General features: G+C 43.6%; 1 protein-coding gene across 2 annotated transcripts; it reads left to right on the plus strand.

The window, feature by feature from the left end:
- Nucleotides 1-15,346: 15,346 nt before the first annotated feature.
- Nucleotides 15,347-20,680, plus strand: fgf8a (fibroblast growth factor 8a). Of its 2 annotated transcripts, none has more exons than XM_069658622.1 (5): nt 15,347-15,401; nt 15,506-15,542; nt 16,423-16,603; nt 18,755-18,861; nt 20,375-20,680. In XM_069658622.1, exons 1-5 carry the CDS (start codon nt 15,370-15,372, stop codon nt 20,657-20,659), a joined length of 642 nt encoding a protein of 213 aa, XP_069514723.1. In that variant the 5' UTR covers nt 15,347-15,369; the 3' UTR covers nt 20,660-20,680. The 2 variants fall into 2 exon arrangements, with proteins under 2 accessions (XP_069514723.1, XP_069514724.1); XM_069658623.1 differs by having other exon boundaries at nt 16,456-16,603.
- Nucleotides 20,681-21,336: the final 656 nt, after the last annotated feature.

Raw genomic sequence — 21,336 nt, forward strand, 5'->3', positions numbered from 1 at the left:
TCTTGTGAATGAATGGAATGGGTGTACTCTTTGTTTTCTATGCAAGATGCAGAGGCAGGTTGACAGCACATATTAAAACATTTTCACACTCTCATTCTAAATCTCTCAGAGTTTGTTGTACACTTGTTCATGTGGCATTCACCGAGCTCTCTAAAATGTACAAACCTGTCAGAAATTGTTTGTTTCTTCTTGAGGAGTAGAACTGGAACAACTATCATCCAGCACTCAACTTAAAGCACATCCTGCTTCAAGTTTTATTCAACTTCATATTTCTTATCATCACTAGACAGCACTGTGGAGATAAATATCTCTCTCAGAGATAGGTTTGGTGTGCAGAGCCAGCAGACACCCACAGAGAGGAGTTAAGTCCCCACTTGTTTCACACAATGTTTTTTTCATTGTGAAGACCCTGTCCCTGTTTGTAAGACTGGTGCAGCACTCACCTGAACAGTGGCTCTTTGAATTACTACTGTGACTTGTAGGAGGAGGAGGACAGGTAACCCCAGCTTGGTTGCTACCCTTCTGGACCCAGCTGGTCGCAGGCCTCGTTGCAGAGGGCTGTTCAGCAATGAGTCCGGTTCTGCTCAAGGTTCCTGCCTATCTTTGCCTCTGTTGCTAAGCGCTGGCTCATCGGTGGATTAAATTAGGTTGTTTTTAATTATATTACAAGTGATTGATTGATTGTTAGTCCAAAAGTTTTTGTGATAGATTAGCATTTTGACTGCGAGCATATTTGGGGCCAGGGTAGAGCAGAGGCACTCTTACAATCAAGATACGTTTCATGCTCTTCACTTCTGTTCTTACTTTTGTCAAAACTCTTTGGATTTCTAATTCGTCCTCTTTTGTGGCATCCAACACATACACACAGCCTTGACATTTAATACAAGTGAAGGGTATATGTCAAATGGCATTGCAGCAGTCAGAGTGGGTTACATGACCTTTATCGTTTTGCTTGTTTAAAGTTCAAGAGAAAAAACTGATACAATTTCAGTTTTATTGTTTAGACTCCAAAAGTTCCTCGGGCTGATTACCTGTCTTCCTTTTTCTGACTGCTGTTAACAAGTGAGTTTCCTCCAATGATGGATCAATAGAGCTTATCTTATCTTATCTTATCTTACACTGATGGATGCAAGAAAGGATGATGCTGGACTAAACTAGATAGAGTAAAGAAAGGTAGGTACACTCATGATGCTTGATTAATTAGCTTAGTGACGGTTTTCCAGTGTTGATTATTCCAAAACTCCCGCCTGTTTTTTCTCACAGGAGCATGTGAGCAGCAGCAGCTGAAGTGTGTGTTAGCAGAGCTGCAGTGACTCCTCATCAATACACAGCTCAGAGATAGATGGATGGTTCCTCTGTTGGTCTCATCCTACAGGTGATTGATCTGTTAACTACTATTTCCCTTACAGACCTTTGATTGAGTGCTGCTTCTCTTTGCCTGAAAAGACCGTGTCTGTGTGTGTGTGTGTGTGTGTGTGTGTGTGTGTGTGTGTGTGTGTGTGTGTGTGTGTGTGTGTGTGTGCGTGTGTGTGTGTGTGTGTGACTGCAGGCCAGCCCAGAGCAGCCTCAGCTGGGTGTCTTTCAGCTCTCTATTTATGAGCTCTTCTTTACATATTCATTGTGCTACTGTTAAACAAAGGCCACAGGTTGCCTTTCTCCCTCTGTGACTGTAGTGCAGCGTGTCAGTGTGTTCATGTGTGTGTGTCGATGACAGTAAAGGAATGAGAAAAAAAGAGGACAGAGACAGAGGATCCCATATTGCTCAACCTTTAGGTGCTTCCCTCCATCACTCATTTGTTGGTTAAGCAGATACAGTACAAGGGTTTGACGCTGGTGATGATGGGTTTGTGTTGCCGATGATTTAAGATTAGATTTTTTTTAATTTAATATCCTTCAATACAAATTCTGTACTATTTCAGCCACATGTATTCTTGGCTGTGTGATGGGATGATGAGACTTATAGGCAGGCTATACACTTCTTCATATGAAGCAGAGAATGAACATTGAACAATGTTTCAGCCTCCTCACACAGATGTGAAGTTTCGTCTGCTTCTCTCCAGTGTAGTGGACTCTTCAGTTTAAGGTCACATGCTTCATGTACGTCATCATGTTATTGATTCTGCTTTTCAATACATGCTCTTGCATTTTGCTTTTCATGATACACTGAGATTTCCACTTCAGCTAAACATATAAGCAATTGTGTTATATTTCTACTTTTTCAGGATTTAAAATGTGTTTGAATAATATGTACCTACATCAGTGCCATCAGTCTTGTACTGACTCATCAGAGTGAACATGCACAGCTTCAAACAGGACAGGAACTGGAAATATATCTTAAAGACACTCACACGTCCTGTGAGACCACTGATCAACTGCAGGCGATAATTTATGTTTGGACTATTTTGTCCTTTGAGTACAAAGTGTGTTCTTTTTGTCACTTTCAACTTTACCCACAATGCTAAGTTTGAAGCTGCACCAGAGGCAGCATTTAAATATACTAATGTTGGTGTCAGCTCAGTTATAGTACGTCTCTTGCTTTTGATATGCTGTCGTTTATCCATGACCTAATTAGGTAGAAAACTGAGATTATTGTTGAGATTCTAAATTAGCAGACTACTGCACTCAGGGGGACCATGGACCAATCAGCTGTGATGATTAATTATGTCATTCATAACACTTTGTATCTCAGGAGCCTGTCCCATCAAGTTCATCATCATCTTGTCTCGTTTTACAAACTCTGCATCATAACATTACATCATTCTCGCTGTTGGTTGTTTCAGCCCCTTCGGTCCAAACTCGAGAAGAGAGAGAGAGAAGGAGGGAGAGAGAGAGAGAGCTGACAGCTGTGTAGATAACAGGGCTCTGGTTGCCATGGTGAGGGGATTTGATTGGCGGCTGGGGGGGTTGATTGATAAGGACCCCCCTGCTATTTCAGTGACAGCTCCTGTCAGAGAGCCAGCTCGTCTCACATCAGATTTATCAAGTGGTACAGCCCGCTCCCACCCCCAACACACACACACACGCACACACACACACACACATAGACACACACACAGTGAGAGGAAAGCCAAAACATTTATCTTACCAGCCCCTAACAACCCATTTACTCCTGTTTCAGTCAGTCCCACGTTTTTGGAAAGGAGGATTACACTGAGAAATCTTATGTGGTCGAACTGAGTTTAACAGATTGAGGAATATTCACTGTATCTTACACTTACACACAATGAGAAATGAATGTTTCTTTTTTAAAATAAATTCATAAAGTAGTGTTTATATTCTATTTCTTATATTTAAGTTGTTTCTATTTTGTGTTAATACCATTATGCCACCAAAGCTATCCATTAGATCAGACTATTGACTAACACCTGTTTGATAGCTATTTTAAAGGGAATTAAAAATGTCAGCGAACAATTGATTTGTGATTAAATGTAGAGCAAATAAAACACTGTTTATGTTTTCCAGTGGATTTAATACAGGGGGTTAACTCATTCATGTCAGATGTTGGTGAAACCGATATCAATATCAGGGGTGACAAATCAATTTCCCCAAAACATCAAGCACACCCGTCTGTCGAGGTCAGACAGGCCAGGTGTCAGACTAAGCTCCTTGTTAACCCTGGTAGCTATTTCAGTCTGCTGATAAGCACAAACACATGCAGAGGGTCCGACAGCTTGTTCTGGGAAGGTGAGGAGAGTTCACGAATAGACTGGCTGAAGACAGACTCAACTCAAATATCATCATTTTGACTGACATTCCAAATCCTTATTCGTCCACTACGTAACTTTAATGATCATTATCAGTTTCACCTCTGTGGTCACACAGACAGGACCACAGATAGGACCAGGGTGTGTTAGCTTGGTTTATTACAACAAGACTAAGAATCTGCAGTCATACTTGCATCTCTATTAGGTTGGACTTAATTATCAGGGATGGGTTTTTAGTTTTACGTCAATTATTTGAAGTTAATTATCAACAAAGATATCTGGAAAAAGACACATGAAGAGGTGATCATCATCGTCACCTCCATAATTTCTCTTCAATTTAAAGGCCCTTTATCGGCAATAAAGTTCCAAAAACGGTGTCGCCAAAGCATCAAAATATGATTTGTCCAAATATGTGGACAGTAACTGACAGTAAGGCAGAAGATATACTTGCTCTTAACTATGTGTTCTCATGCACATGATGGATTTAGGACTACAGGTGTTAATTGGAACAAACCTTAGTTTACATTCTGTCAGAATGCTCTGGGTGAGAGAAACACATCCATCTTTGATAATACAGAATATCCTCTCGACGGCTATGCAGACTGGCATTAGAATTGCACCTCTTTCTTGAAGGAGATTATGAGGCTGTTTACTCCTTTTATTAACATGCATACTGAGTGAGCCAGTCACAGGTGGACAGCCTTAAGTACAGGTGTAAACACACCAAAGACATAACGCATTGATATCTGAGGCCACATATAGAGGTGGTCTGGGACACATATATAGCTGTAATGTTCTGTCAGTCCATCAGCTTGGACAGTGTGGAGCTCTGCTCTGGGGGTCTTCTGGGTTATCAGCCTTTCTCAGATATGAGCGACCTCCTCTGTCGCCACCCAGGGGTGACAGGCCCGCCAACAAGGCGGAGCAGAGATAATGCATCCGATTGACTGCCTTGTCTTCCCCCACTAAACTGTAACAAACCTTTCACACCCTTCAGGCATCCGAGTCCCGCACAGAGCATTCCACTGTGGCTCACTGTGGCTGCCTAAATACGGACTTCTGACCAAGTAGGGCATCGTAGGAAAAAAGGAAATCATTAAAAATATGAATGTATTATAAATGGGGCGGACAGGTCCTCCTGTTTGATTTAGCATCAGTTTGCAGGGGATATGTAATGATCAATAACATTTAGGGGTGCTGCATTGCATTTTTGTCATCTCCAAAAGATATCACATTTGGCCCTACAACCCCACCTTCATTAGCTACGCCCACCATGCACAATGTCCTTAAATATAACACACAACCCATTGACTCATTCAAAGACAGAGGGATGATTGGGTGCTCTTCATTAAAAGCAGATTTAAAAACATCTTGAGTGCTCTTGGAAGATTAGGAAAAACTGAGTTTCACTGTTATGTAGATGATACTCAATTATACTTATCAATGAAGTCAGATGAAACCAATCAGTTAACTAAACTCAAAGCAAGCCTTAAGGACATAAAGACCTGGATGAACAGCAAAAACCAGCTTGAAACACTGAAGTGACATGTTGTCTAATCATATAGCTGCCATGGAAGGCATCATCCTGGAATCCAGCACAGCTGTATGAATCTGGGAGTTCAAAATACATGTCAAGGACAGCCTTTTTCAACAACGCAACATTACAAAAATCAGACACATCCAGTCTCAAAATGATGCAGACAAACTGACAAACTAGTCCATGCTTTTGTTACTTCTAGGTTGAATTTTGCAATTCCCCATTCAGACTGCTCTCAGAAGTCTCTGAACACTGCTCCCAGAGTGCAGGCCTGCTTGTGATACCTAAAGTAATATGGGAGGTAGAGCCTTCAATTATCAGGCCCTCTCCTTTGGAATCATCTGAAGTGAAATGGCGTCTTACACCAATGTTTAAAGTATATGTGACATTGGACTAATTTAAAAGCACTAGACATAAGCTGCATGTGCATATGCAGGCCAGTCTCATAGCAGTTATGGTAAAAATGATATATGGACTACTTATATAGTGGTTTTCTAGTCTTGCGACCACTCACAGCTGCTTTGACACTATATGTCACATTCACGCAAACATTCACATACTGATGGCAAAGGCCTAAGTGTCAATTTCCAATCAGGATCTATGCATTCATACCCGATGTCAATGCCACTGGGAGCAATCTGGGGTTCAGTGTCTTGCCCAAGGACACTTAGAAATGTCGAACCACCAACCTTCCGATTGAGAGACGACCGACTCTACCACTGAGGCACAGCCAGCCGCCCCAGTTTTTCAGTTCATGAAATAGTCAGAATTATAATATCCATCCATCCAGCAACACATTATCTATACCGCTATCCTGGTCAGGGTCGCGGGGGAGCTGGAGCCTATCACAGCAGTCGTTGGGGCGAGAGGTGGGGTAAACCCTGGACTGATCGGCAGTCAATCACAGGGCTGATACATATCGACATAGAACCTTTCATGCTCAAATTCACACCTACGGGCAATTTTTAGAGTCACCAATTAACCTAAAGAGCCGGTCTTTGGACTGAGGACCCGGAGGGAAACCAAGCATGCATGGGGAGAACATGCAAACTCCACAGACCCACTTCATCTGAATCGGGGTTCAAACTTGGAACCTTTTGGCTGTGAGGCAGCAGCGCTAGCCACTGCACCACCGTGCAGCTCAGAATTATAATATATATTATATACATTTGTGTATATTGCCACAAATGTACCCCTATTCTTGTCAATCAGCGTGGATTTTAAACTGATGTATTCCAGTTGAAAGTGTATTTTATGAAACACCAAAGCCTTTTGGTGATAGACTCGACTGCATCATGTGACTGCAACGTTTTCCAGCAATCTTCAGGACTTTCTGCTGGAAACTCTTTCATTAACCATTGGTCGAGTCTTGTGTAAAACCAGAGCTCATAGTTGGAGTATTATTTTCGCCCAAACCATGAACTTTTCCAAAACTAACGGCAGCTTTGGTCGCTAAACGTAAAAATACTTTGGTTTGGTTCAGACACCAAAGCTACTTGAAAATGGGGATTAGATTGTGATTAGTTAACTTAGAAGACCTCATAGAGTCTGTTAAATAAAGAAGTGAACTCATATTATGTTTATTATTCATTTTCCCTCTAAAACACTGTAAACTGTGATGAGGGAAGGGGCTGCAGATTTCCATATTTGACTTTTTTTAATCACACATGCAGGTTCACCTGCCTGCTCAGCCTCGTCCGGGCCGTCACGAGTCCCGGTCGCTGCAGCTCCAGCCCTGCAGGTACTGTGCAGCGCGGTGCTCCAGCTCTAACCCCCAGAGCTGCGTATGGTAAAGCCATCAGGGCCAGAGTCCCTTTGAAGAGGGGGACCGAAAGAAACACAACAGCTCTGAACACTATGCCATGTCTCCCTTTTCCACCAGTCCGTTTTTTTCTTTCCCCTTCGAAGAAATTCCTGCAAGACCCCGTATTACTCTCTGCTTTTTCAATTTATTTCCCGTGTTGCTTTCTGCCTGATCTCTCCCTCCCTCTTGTTCCCTCATTACACTTAACCCTAACCTGCCTCTTGATTCTGCTCTCACGTTGTGTCTCAGCATTTTTCAACATTATCACTGACCCTGAGAGTTTCCCATACAGGCCAAACAGATCAGCTTTCTGATCAGAGTAAACAGCAAAAGGCTGCACTCTGTCGCCTCCCATTTGGGCTGTGAGGGTCTGTGCTGCACTGCACGACAACACAACGAACAACTTTACATCTCTCTGGTTTCTCTTGTTGCTACTGTTGTTCTTGAACAGCAACTCTAACGAGTGCCTGATAGTCAATGCAAAACAAAAAGATATATCAAGCAATGATCTTTTTGCAAGAAGCCAAACATTTAATGTTTGTGACACCACAAGCAGAGCAGTAAGCACAGCGAGTATTTCAAGCGTTACCTTTGAAGTATTCACCTTGGGAGCACTCAGATTTATCTTTGGACCACTGTGTGTGTGTGTGTGTGTGTGTGTGTGTGTGTGTGTGTGTGTGTGTGTGTGTGTGTGTGTGTGTGTGTGTGTGTGTGTGTATTTGTGTGTGTGTGGTATGTGTGTGTGGCGCGTCTGTCAGAGATGTTACACATGCTGCTCCACTCTACATCAGGCCCATTTGGTGGTTGTCCTCTCAGGAATGTGAAGACTGCAGCCTCCTGATGTTGCCCTGTGTGCTAACTAATGTCATTGTCATGTCACACTGCTGTTCGGCTTCAGAAAGACACGTCAATGAATAACAATTAAGGACATTTTTTACATTTTTATAAATGAAGACATCATTTAATTGTCACTCATCATTTTGCTCTTCCATCGACACAAACTCTACATCTGATCATAGTGACATCTGTGGATTATCCAGAGTAACAAGGACACAGTTTTTTTTTAAGTTTTTAACTTAGGCACTGTGTGAACAGCTGTCATTAGAATGGACGGGCTGCCATGTTTGTATTGTGTAAAACATCCACCGCTTTCATAAGGAGAATTTCACCAACTTTTCTTGACACCAGGTTATCTGTAGATGTCTTGAGCGTGCCCATGTCACATCGCAGATAGAAGATTCTGGGTAACCACTGGACTCCCCTCTCTGTCCTCTCTGTCACTGATAACATGTTGTGCTCCTTACTACTGAAATGAAGATATTGTCTTATGCTCCCATCCACCATCAAACCGGCCATGCGTCTGCAAGTTAACACCTGTGCGTGTTTGACATCTCGATGCTTTGTGACCCCAGACGCTATATGAGTATACTCTCTCCTGAACGCACCATGAGCTGATGTCATACACGGAGGACAGACAGCGAGATGTTGAGCTGCAGCTGACAAAATTAGTCATTAACACAATTATTGGTGTCCTGCAAGACTCCAGTCGGCTCACAGAGGAGTGCGTGGATCGGAAACAACACATCTGCACCCCTTTCTTTCTCTACTGATCTACACACACGTGCGTTTAGAACTATGGGAAATTTAGGAGCAGTTGGGATTCAAATCAATTGGGTAGACCCTACACACACACACACACACACACTCCTCACACCATGACTCCATCAGCGTGAACCGAGCACCTTCCGCCTTAAACCCACGCTGCTCTACTCGCCAACTGTGGGAACAGTTTCCCACGCTGGTTTAGACTCGTCTACCTCGCCTCCCTGCCCACGCCTGCAAGTGTCTGTGGGGGCGGGTTCATGTTTTGTAGTTCTACATTCAAGTATGTGTGTGTTCAATATGTATATACATTTAATATGGATAAACGTGCTTAGACGCAACGGTTGATTATTTCTCTCTTCATGTCACTGTGTGAGAATCGGAGATCAGATGTTCAGTTAAAGTACAGTGCACATTACAAAGTAGTTAACACGTGTGGGTTTTTCATTTGTTCCCATGTACTTGTGTATGTGACACTCATGTATGTAAGTGTGTGACGGTGTATGCGTGTGTGAGTGTAGGTGTGTGTGCCCACAGTCTGATCGCTGTGTTCTCAGACGTTCACTTAGCCCGGCTAATTCTCAACAGCGGCAGGTTGCCAGCTATTTTTTACTGCCTCACCTCTGTGCATGTGTGTGTGTGTGTGTGTGTGTGTGTGTGTGTGTCAGTGTAGGATGTGAAAAGCAGCCGAGCCACGTCCAGAGGGCTAAAGTGAATGCAGAGAACATGGCAATGCCCTGTAGTACATTCAGAGACGTAACTGGTATTAGGTTCAATTGTGGGACACAGTATCAATTACATTTGTGTTGCATGTCTGAGTTAAAACTTTACAAAAATCAGATCTTTGTGAGGTTTGTAGTGTGTTCTTTGTGTTATATTCACATGAAAACAGCACAATGCTGGTCTACAACTAAATTAAACATCTTTAACTGCAGACTATCTATCTATCTATCTATCTCTCTATCTATAGGATTGTGTGTTTTTGTTATGCCTTGCTGGCTGTATAGAAAGTACACAGGCAGAATGATCAGGGGAAGTCGTTTCGCCGCTAAGCCAGCAGTGGAGTTATCAACAGAGACGAAAGAGTGTCTGTGTAAAAGGCGGAGCGGGCTGGACGGAACAGCACCGCGTGTGCTTGAAGCTCACACGGTTTGTTTGAAGTCTCACCTCTTTTGGTTGCTGAACACCGAAACGCTGTTTCAAATCACAAACTGGAAGAGCAATATGGCAGCGCTGTTTAGTATAAAGGCGGCATAACGCCGGAGCTTCCTTAAAGCTCTGACTCTCAAGATCAGGGGCGTGTCCAGGGGCTGGGCTGGCATGCCCCTCTGATTGGCCACCTCTTCATCTTCTTTTTGAGTTTATACTGTATGTTTCCACGCTGTTTTGTTTTTAATTAAAACCTATACAAAGGAATATGATAACGCTTGATACTTTAATATGCACACATACTTCATGCCCCCCCTGCGTGAGTCAGAGCCCCAGTTGTGCCACCCTGGTCAAAAAAGCCTGGACATGCCCCTGCTCACTATAACATCTCAAGTCATGAAACACACAAGGCTCTCTGTAGAAAATCTTAGCTGACCTCTGCATTAACATGACCCCATGCCACCAGGTCAGAGTCAGAGTGTGTGTGTGTACATGTGTGTGTGTGCGTGTGTTAAAGGGCAGCTTCCATTTGAGGCCAATGTGCAGGTCTGGGTGTGTAATTAGACGAGTGTGTGTGTGTTTGTGTCACTGTGGTGGTCCTCGACCCTCCAGCCTGAAACTAGATGACACCCACATAAGGGAAGAGCATCACAGACACTTCAGCAACAGTTTGAGGCCAGAGAGCACTATAGTAAAGAAATGTACACACCTGGAACACGTGACAAAAGTCAATGAAAGTTTAAGTGTTGCTAAATGTTGAATGTTTTTACCCATACGCCTGGCTGTCCTCATCTTTGGCAATAAAGAGCAAAATGAATCATTTAAACAAAAAATAAGAAATGACCTTATTGTCACAGTAACCGGAGCTAAGGTGACAGTATAGATTGATAATGCTCTGGTGTATTGTCAGCTTGTGTGTGTGGTCCACTGGGAGCGGTGTTGATTGTAAAGTCTGACAGCGACAATAAGGAGGGGCCTGCAGTTTCTCTCCATCACACTGAATGACTGAAGGAGCTGCTCAGTGCTGTCAGTGTGAAAAGCGTGGCTATCAGTTGATTTTCTTATCAGATAGAAATCTGTTAATGACATGACTGCAAACTTTCTTGAGAGTAATGAACTCAAATGGCACAATCCCAATTCAAGAAGTGTCCTCAGCCTTTTTTAGAACCTGGTTTTTGGCATGTTGGTTAGCTCAGTAGGTAAAGAGGCAGCCCATGTGTAGAGGCTACAGTCTCCAACGTAGCAGGCGCAGGTTCAACTCCCGTCCTTAGCCCCTGGCTGCATGTCGTCCTCCACTCTCTTCTCCCGATATTTCCTGTCCATCTCCAGCTTTCCTATCAATAAAGGCAAAAATGGCCCAATAAAGAATCTGAATTTCAAACAATCTTATTGTAGGTTCTTAATTGCACTGGACTGTTCTGTGTGTCAAACCTCCATACATCACCTAAAACAGGCATCTGCTGTTATACCTGCTCCGCCTACAACAGTAAGTAATTTTAAGTACACTGACATTGCACATATATCACATACTTTTTGTGTGTATAGATAGGTCTATATTTAAGTACATGTAGTAAATATGTAAAGTATGTGTAAATATAAAGTTATAAACCTGAAAAACAGGTCAGCTGAATACAAAAGTCTCAGTTTTAGGGGGAGTAGGAAAAACTTCTCCCTGTTGGTTGAGTCTTTGATGTCAGACTGAAGGAGAAGCAGGTGAGTAAGTGGGTGTAGCAGCTCTAGTGGAGACAATGATTGGAAAGGGACACGGGAGGGCAGGTCGGATGGGTCTGACAAGACAAGAGAGCTAGCATACGGACAAAACCAGGGAGAGTGGATGAATGAATGATTCATGACACGGATCACACTGATTAAACACATCACATCCTGCAACCTTATCACGACTATTACTTACTACAGATGAAGGGAAAAGGCTGAGAGCTGAACACACGATAGGAAAGCTCTGAAAAAGCATCACCCCCAAACACGACTCTGACAGTGTCAGCGTGGAACAGATCCAGCTATCAGAGCCGAGGAGAATGGGCTGCTGAGGAACCTGCACTGGGTTAAGTGCTCATATGGAATGGGTATTACAAGCACGTGTTCCGTGAAGGAGGGTATATCTGGTCAAACCCAGAAGGGCAATCAAAGACACTAGTATGGATTTGAGACTGGAAATGTCTGTAAGTTCATTGATGCTCTCTCTCTCTCTCTCTCTCTCTCTCTCTCTCTCTCTCGCTCTCTCTCTCTCTATCCAGATGGATAAACAGTTGAAGGCACACACACCTCATGTCTGAGAGACTGAGAAAGTGACTGGAGGACCACAGAGTGAGCAGACAGCAACTTATTATTATTAATGACACAAAGTCACCTACAGAAATGTACACATCACTGACATATTGCCCAGTTTGTCCTTTAATCACTCATTGTCTGCAACACGGTCCTTGAGTCAGATTTTGTCGCATTATACATCACTTGTTTCTTGACAACTAGAGTCAATTTTAGTGCAAGGTGTGCAAAACTATGTTCTTTTGACCTTCAGAAGGATTAAATGCTTCCAAGGAAAGACCGCCTGAGAGTGTGTGCTCTATATATATATATATATATATGCATTGAGGCTGCAGAGATACAGAGCTGTTGGGGAGATATGTCGTGGGCAATGTGATGCAGCCAGAAGGAGCTTCTCATGTGAGGCCATTTGGCCAACAGGTAGAAAGTGTTTGATTAAAGACATGATGGAATGACACATCATACAGACTAGATCATTTTAATTCAATTCCAAATCAGTTTAAAGAGCTGAAGGGAGGTGAGAGGGAAACGATGGAGGGAGAAGGTAGAGCAGAGGGAGGGCAGGAGGTGGCAGATGGCTGCACATTGGAATGCAGAGCAGGAAGAATGGAGCGAGAGAGAGGAAGTGAACTGAAGGAGGGGAAGTAATAGGGAGATAGGAGGATGATATTTAATAGAACGCAACATGAATCTTCAACATGAACTACTTAATTGAATTTGAGTTAAAAAAATTGTCCCAGTGGAAATAGTTCCCGGGGGTTACAGACGGGGATTCTTGAAAGAGATAATGCTGCTGCTTTTATAAATGTCACTTTACAAATATGAGCAATACAAACTAAAATCCACTCACGTCCATTATTATTGTGGCGGAGGCAGAAAGTTTTAGAGTGCATTGATGCTCTACGTTGTTCTTACTGACGTCGTGGTGCCAGTCAAGAAGAGAATTCTGGAGAAACTTAACAAATGCTGTTTTTAAGCATTAATGTTAGATATGATTTTCTTTGTACCCCACACCAGTGGAGCTCTGGTCATGAGTGGAGGTACAGAGAAGACAGAGGGAGAGCAGGGGCAGAGGGGGAAGGGTGTTTGCCCCCCGCAGGGCTGCTGATGGATGCAGAGCTCCTGGGGTTAAGGGGAGGGCAGCCAGGCCCTGAGCCAGGGTACAAAGTGGCAGCTACCTGCCGCTCATCACACACACACACACACACACACACACACACACACACACACACAGCTTTCATTACAGTGTTTAATCAAACACCACTCTTATCATTTGTGGGCTTATAGTTAACCTTGTATCATCACACACATGCAGTAGATGCTAATGGGAGGGAGGGAATGAAAAAACAAACCATGTGACAACATGGAGCCTGTCAGTGGAGCAGATAACAGATGAAGAGCCTCCACTCTGAGATACACACAGATCCACACTTTAATACTCTCACATTATTACACCATCAAGGACACTGGGGGCAACTGACTCAGGTTAAACCTGAACACTTCCTCTGGAGCGCCCACTGGTGGTTAAACTCTGTATGACAGTGAAACCATCCCCTGTGTGCAGGGAGGCAGTGGGCTGTTTGAGGTGTCAGTTTAACAGAGGGGATATGGTTTCAATATGTTTTAAATCATATACTCATAATTTCTCAGCCCTAAAGTCTTCATAAAACTCGAATAAAAACTCAACGTTTTGTTTTGCTCTGGATCTTCTCACGTGCACCCTCCCGGTCCTTGAGCGGTCTGCAGAATGACCGACTTTTACACTACAAACAGACATCTCAATGGGCCATTTCAAGCCATTCCAGCTAATGTAATGACACTTTGAGTTATGTTTACTCATCAGACTGCGCTGAGTTTCTGTGTGCCTGTCGTGGCCGATACTGAGCTGTCTAATTAATGGCCAGATCAATCAATAAAGTCTAACTGATAATGGTCGATCGAGTGAGATGTAATAATAACAGGGTGCGGTTTGCAGATAATTAATGTGAAGCATCACTTATATCAAAATATGCATGGGACTAATTAATGTCCTTCGCCGGGCTGTGAGGTGTGAACGCGCCGTGTTCTTCTTAATGACTTCATGTTTCAGTCTGTCCTCTGCAGCAGCTCTGCTTTGCAGAAGTTCATAGAAATGAATGAAGAAGTCTGTGAAAGCCTGTTTGTCGCTGCAGATGAGTTCACCCTTTAAGACGAGAAGACACCGTCTTTATCAAATGAAGGGAGGGGGTGTTTTAAAAACGCTAATCGCCTGTAATCCTTTTAATATGTCTCACACTTTGCTCTGTCAATACACAAAGCTGAGCTCCTGCTTCACTCAGTGCGTCCCCAAAACTGGAAGAACGGAGAATAAATGGACATGAGAGGAGAGGAGGGATGAGCAGGAGGGTCGGGGGGGGGGGGGGTGTCATCAGGTTTCATCAACAAATAACAAGCACTCAGATGTGTGTATCATCATTATCAGACGCGGTGACTTTGTATTTTAGTGTTTTTCTTCACAGACTTTTGGTGGCAGCGCGGGCAGCCCAGGCTCCTCCTCGCCCCCTTTCTCCCCCTACCCAGTGTGGACCGCTCCTCAGGTAAAGAGATGTTTTAAATCAAGGGGGAGGGAGGGGGGAGTGGGGCTGGGGCTGTCCGCTTTTGTTCTACAGAAAAAGGGGGCTTGTACTTAGCAGATCAGCCTGCCATTTTAACCGGGGGTGTGTTAGCGCCGAGCGAGAGGCTTGACACGGGAGCGGTGTGGGATGGGAGCAGAGAGAGGAGTGAAGGAGCGTCCTGTCTGCAGTCCTGACACATTCGAGCGGAGCAGCAGCATCGAGTCACTGTGAGAGCACTGAGGAGCCCGAGCCAGCCCAGTCTCTCTGCAAAGGGATCACACACCTGAAGGCCGCAGAGCAACACAGGGATTACAAACCAGGAGGAATAGTCTGACAGCGCGGACGAAAAATAGAAGAACAAACCCTGCAGCGCTTCCCCCAAAACTTTAACGCACAGATCCGCTTCTGCAAGTGCACTTAGACTCTGCATAGCTTTCTGACAGAAACAGACTGTCTTTAAAAGAACAACAAATTATCATTAGTCACTGTTTTCGGCTTTATTAACTGAGCTGGAGCATTCCCGTGATGGACATTGATTTGATGGAGAATGTGGATGTGCATGCATGATCCTCTCTGTCAGCACCTCTGACCTTTCTGTGGATTTCGGTGAAATCTTTGGACTTGAATATTTGATTTCTAACGAGATCACCTCTCTGAATTACCTGGAAGAGCTTTTTTTAACCTACATCCAACATGCGATTCATCCCCTCCAGACGCAGCTATCTGTAAGTGTTTTTCCTTCCTCACTTCCACTCTTTACGCACCGTTGGTTCTCCTTTACGCAGCTCCGATTAAACTTAACGCATGTTTTTTTCCTTCTTCTTTGCAGGTTCCTACACTTACTTGCATTTTGCTACTATGCTCAGGTGAGTCACTGCCTTCATTTATTTTCATTTTAATGTTTTAGAATGTTATTATTATTTTTTATCCCCTGCTAAAATAATGAGTATAGATTCGAAATGTCCAGAACAGAGGGCAGTCAAATTTGTAGTACATGGCGTAATAACAGTGCGAGGGGGAAAGGTGAGGGATCATCATAACATACAACAATATCGGATAGCTCCCACGGTGCGCCGGGCAGCGGGGCGCGCGGCCTGCTGGCAGGTTGCTGATGAACACACCGGCCCTGGCACAGGGCGCGCGGGCACAGACGGGGCAGAGGGAAATGCTTGCGAGTCTTGTGAAAAATGTCGTGGGGTTCAGAGTAAGCAGGGCCAACGTTCCCGTTAGCATCAGTCATTCCATCACAGCGAACGTGGCGGATAGAGAGTTTGCAGTAAAAGAGAAATAAAAACGAGGCTTAATATAAAGTAAAAATAAATGTTCTGTTACTTCACATCACGAACAATGACAAGTGGAACATCTCTCTCGTTCGTAAAGTGTTTTTTTCCCTCTGCGCGCTGTGGCGCACATTCTCTTGTGCGCACAACCTGTAATCACGCCGTGCGTCTTTTTTGGAAGCTGTTAATTTCATTTGGCAGCAGCTCCCCTGGAACTTGTTACACTTGTCACTCTGGGAAAAAACAACAACAAGCTGTTGTTGCGTGAGGATATCTTTTCCCACTGTGTTTAAGTGCTTAAACCATTTCCTACAGTAACCGGAAAACACAATTGGCTTCATTCTCAGTACTCAGTCTTATTTCTTTCTCCCCGTTGCTCAGTTTAATGTCAGTAAAAAATAAAGACATAAGTAAATAGGACAATGTACACATAATGATGATTGTGATGACATCTAATTTCTGACAGGTAACCAATCAGTCCCCGCCTAATTTCACGCAGCATGTAAGCGAGCAGAGCAAAGTGACGGACCGCGTGAGCCGCAGGTTGATCCGGATCTACCAGCTGTACAGTCGGACCAGCGGCAAGCACGTGCAGGTCCTGCCCAACAAGAAGATCAACGCCATGGCCGACGATGGAGATGTGCACGGTAAGAGAAGCCCTGTTAAGGCACAACATCTGTGGTACCCAACACTATAAAATCACTCTTTAAATACCCGCCAGAACCCTCTAGATATTAGTGGATAGTGGAACAGTGTGATTTATGTTTCATCACAATAACGTCTTAAAGTCATTCCTTGACATTTCTGATTTATCTAATTTAATGTTATTTTTCATTAACGCCGCCGGAACTGAAGAATAGCCTTTCATCCATGGTCCTTCTCTGTCCGGTCTGCGATTGGAATTACAAGTTTTCCGGATTTGATTAAATTAGATTAATTTTTAAATAACATCTAATTTACAATTTTTATCGCTATTTTAATCCCTAAAAATGTAATGTATGTAAATGTATTTCTTCTTTTTTTCTTGTTATTTTCAGCATTTTAGGCCAACAGTCTGATGTCATTAAACTTGTAAAATAGCGGCTGCAGCAGCCAAGGGCCTCAGCCCTTTAAAGAGTCAAATATCCAAGTGTAAAATAAAACAGCAAAAATCAGTTACCTTTAAAGTCACATAATACATTTAAATGATTTATATATTTTATAAATAGGAGTTAATGGTGGAGGAGAATGAGATAAGGTATTCCTAATGCAAACAGCATATTAGAAGAATGTGTTGAATGAAGGCCCATTCATCCGCTCATTCAAAGATCTTCCGCTCAGATTACTACAATTTACTGAAAAAGTGAAACCCCCATCATCAGCATTTTCTGAAGGCCTTTAGCCCTTGTCCAAACAGCTGACTACTGGAGATTGGTCATTCTGTGCACCATTTGTAATCCCACTCTGTACTTTTGGAGGGGAAACTGTCCAGTGGATTGTAGATGGTGCTGGAGGTGATCCTCCAGAGATCCTGCAGGTCTGGAAGAGCCATTAGAAGTAATCTTACTTCTACCTCCTGAACATTTCCTGCATAGTTCTTTCCCCCCCTTCCACCCCCAGCTCCAGCCCCCCCACTCCGTCCAGCCTCAGATCCGAACGGGCCGAGTCGAGCTTTGAAGCCCCTTTGGCCTACTTTTTATTGCATTGACAGTATTTAGAACTGACTGTCATACAGAACATCAACTCATCCACCATCAACTACTGATTAAAGTGTGCTTGCTGCTGCTGTCTGCACAGGCGTATTGTAACTCAAGTTGTTGCAGGATGTAATTGTGTACGCATTTGTGCACATTAACAAAGAGCGCACAAGCTATTCAGGTCACCTGAAGACATTTAGAGAGAGAAAGTGTAAAGGGGGAACGCATGTGTGTGTCTCCCACGCCTGTCTTTGACTCAGAATCTTGCCCTCACTAAAGCTTAGCTCAAACTGCTGGTCCTGACCTCATGTGTTACTCAGAAGTCGTGTTTAGTCAGTAGGTTGATGGCACAGTAGTGAACCTAGAAACAACATGTGGCCATATGTGACAGTGTGGATTAGAAAGGAATTCATAAAGATCATCTGCTGTTAACTTTAAAAAATAGCTGTCTGCATCAATATCTATCAGAATGTTCAATCACTGCACGCTGACACATTATATTTGCTGCAGACTGAGAACGACCTGGAGATATTTCCTTTCTGTCATTGTACTAAAGTTACATGATACGAGATTGTTCCGTTTTTTTATCTTGCTGAAAAGTAACATTACAAAATGCACAAAGCTTCATGAAGTCATGCTCTGTGAGCTGTCCACATTTCCTGTTTCTTTCAGTGCTGTTTGGGAAATAGAGATAAATGTGGAGCTTTATGTGTGAGGTCAATGCAGATTTATTTGAGAAGGAATTTGTGATGGGCCTGCCAGGATCCCCTCTTTAGCTTTCAAAGAAGAGACACGTGGTTTTATCATTTTGCAAGAATCTCAGCTTGCATAAATCCCCAGGAATGGTCCCACAGGTTTTTGTGTATGAGTGTGTGTGTGTGTGTGTGTGTGTGTGTGTGTGTGCATGAGCGAGAGAAAAGAGAGTATGCATGCTTGCTAAGACATCAAGCATTTCTGCGTGTTTTTGATGCTTTTATGTCCATGCACACGGTTGTGCACTTTAACATATTCATTCAAGTTTTAATGTTTAAGAACAGTCACAAAAAATCACATTAAGCTTTACCAACCACGCTGCCCTGAGATGTTGTTGCTAACAAAACTCTTTCTGTTTCATGTTTTTAGCTAAACTCATTGTGGAAACGGACACGTTTGGAAGCCGAGTGCGCATCAAGGGAGCAGAGACGGGCTTCTACATCTGCATGAACAAGAGGGGGAAGCTCATCGGCAAGGTGAGGGGAAATGTTGACCTTAAACAGCAGGCACAGAGGCAAAAGGCTGGCTGGCGTATTGTAGCAGAGGTCAAAATGTCAACGGTTGTAGCAGCACAGCCAGAGGAGTTAGAGAAGCACTAACTGTTTGTGTTGTGGACTTCTGTTTTGTAAGAGAAAATTGCAGATTGTTGCACTATTTCTTCCTGTTTCAGTATCTTTTGTTAAAAACTGTCTCGCTGTTTTCGGAAATTAACTAACCTTTTAAAAAATGCAGGTTCATATTTGTCAGTTTAACAAGTCAGTATTGGGTCTGAGAGCTACGGACAGATTAGGTCAGTGTGAGAAAGTATTGACATTATTTGTCTGGGTGTTTTACTGAGATTTGTTGACACTTATAGCGGTAGCCTAGCTTGCTTTAGCATGCACTAGTTTAACATTTGATTGTGTGTGTTTCTGGTGGTATTATTTAAGGAAGCAGACAGAGCTAATGTACAGAGTGTTTGAGGCTAATGTCCTAATATAAGGATCCATGTTAGAGTTTCGTTATGCTGCTGCTGTTGGTGTTATGTGAGTGTGTAGGTGAGTGTTTCAGGCTATCTCAGTGTCCCTCTCTTACTGTGTCAGCTAATAAACAGAGCTGCCATCCTCCCTACAGCCCCCCCAAACACACTCCCCTTCACCCACCCAGCACCCTGCCTCGTACACCATCTGCCCTGAGCTACCGGCCCAGTCACAGCCTGCCCTGGCCTCAGTGTGTGTGTGTGTGTGCGTGTGTGTGTTGAAGAGAGAAAGAATGAACAGAGAGTGTGTCTTTTGGGTGTATGTAAGCACATGGGTGTATCATGACTATTTTTAACACACTATTTTGTCCAAAAAGGTCGGAGCTTGTTACAGTAGGTTAGCACTGTGTGTCCATGCCAGTTAATACTGCGTCAGCTGACCTTACTGTACGTCTTGTCACAGAAGGAAATTGTATGATGATTTTTATTTAATGATATCCCCATTCGGAGGTCATACTTCATCCACCTTTTTATTTACAGTCTCATCTTTGAGCTGCACTTTGTTTAAAGTTAGAGCCTAGTCTAAAAGGGCTCTAACCGAGCGCAGCAGAGGACTGCCGAGATGTATTTAAGGATCTATCGATTGGTGTTCAATTCAGACCTGGTTGGTTAATTTTAGCCTCCATAAATGCAACAGATCAAACAAGGAGTGAAAGTGATACTCGGGGGCTGATTAAGGCTTTATGGCAGGAGGATCCGTCCCGCAGCTACTGACCCACAAGGGCTGCTGGATGTTTTTTGAAGGGGGAGAAGAGTCATCGCTTACTGTCATCCCCCTCTCTCTGATCTGTAATGACTGTAGCATATGCTGCATGTATGAGGGGAGGGCTGTGTGAGTGTGTGTGCATGCAGGGGACAGGCTGCACAGGGAAGCCTTTATACATCTGATATTTCCCATCTGTAAATCTTCATCAAGGAGTCTTCTCTGAACATCCCCACTGACAGTTTTCTGTGTGTTTGTGTTTCTGCAGAAAAACGGACAGGGCCGTGATTGTATCTTCACTGAGATTGTTCTGGAGAACAACTACACAGCCCTGAGGAACGCCCGCTACGAGAGCTGGTACATGGCCTTCACACGCCGAGGGCGACCACGTAAAGGCTCGCGGACACGCCAGCACCAACGCGAAGTTCATTTCATGAAGAGGCTGCCGAAGGGGCAGCAGCCCACCCACTCGAGCCACCATCGCCCTTTCGACTTCATCCACTACCCCTTCAGTCAAAGGACTAAACGTACACGATACTCTTCAGAGCGCTGAGGAGGAATGTAAAAAAGACAGATAGAAAGAGGAGAAACTGAGAGACTGACTGAATTACCAACAGTTTACACACTCCTCTCCAAAAGAAACCTCTAGAGACATTTTTATACTGAGCATTATTATATCTTAATGTGTAGTTTGTTTTCTATTTTTCTCAAAAAGCTGTACATAGATGATAAAACATGAGAAATCTATTTTTGTACTCCAGACTTAGTACTGACCTGTGTAAAAAACAAAGAGGAAAGTTTGTTCTTAGATGCACATAACTTGTTGTCTGACTTATCGAGGACATCTTGGTAGAGTGCTTTGTGTTTTGTTTTTTTCATTTTGACCAGTAGAGTCATTTTTGGACTCTCGCCTGCTGCTCAAGGAGACTTGAAGGGCCCTGATTGACCGCACTGCCAGGGAACGCTGCGTTTAGGGACACAAACTGTCACACACTGTGTTGGAGCGCACCGGGTGTCAGTAAACGTTGCATATGGTGGTAACACTGCAGTGTGAAAGCTTCTGCTAGATGCTGCATCCTGACTGGGATCATTCTGTTACTTCTCTCACAGTTGAAGCAAACAGAGCTTTAATAGCGTCTGATGGAACAATGTGGCAGCTACAATTAATAATCACAGGTTTCCTGTTCTGACTGTAATGTTAATGTGTACAAAATGCATTGAAGTGTAAGG

The sequence above is a fragment of the Semicossyphus pulcher genome, unplaced genomic scaffold, assembly GCF_022749685.1.
Source record: "Semicossyphus pulcher isolate SPU_LCO1_2020_fin unplaced genomic scaffold, fSemPul1.0.p SCAF_12, whole genome shotgun sequence".
NCBI lineage: Eukaryota > Metazoa > Chordata > Actinopteri > Labriformes > Labridae > Semicossyphus > Semicossyphus pulcher.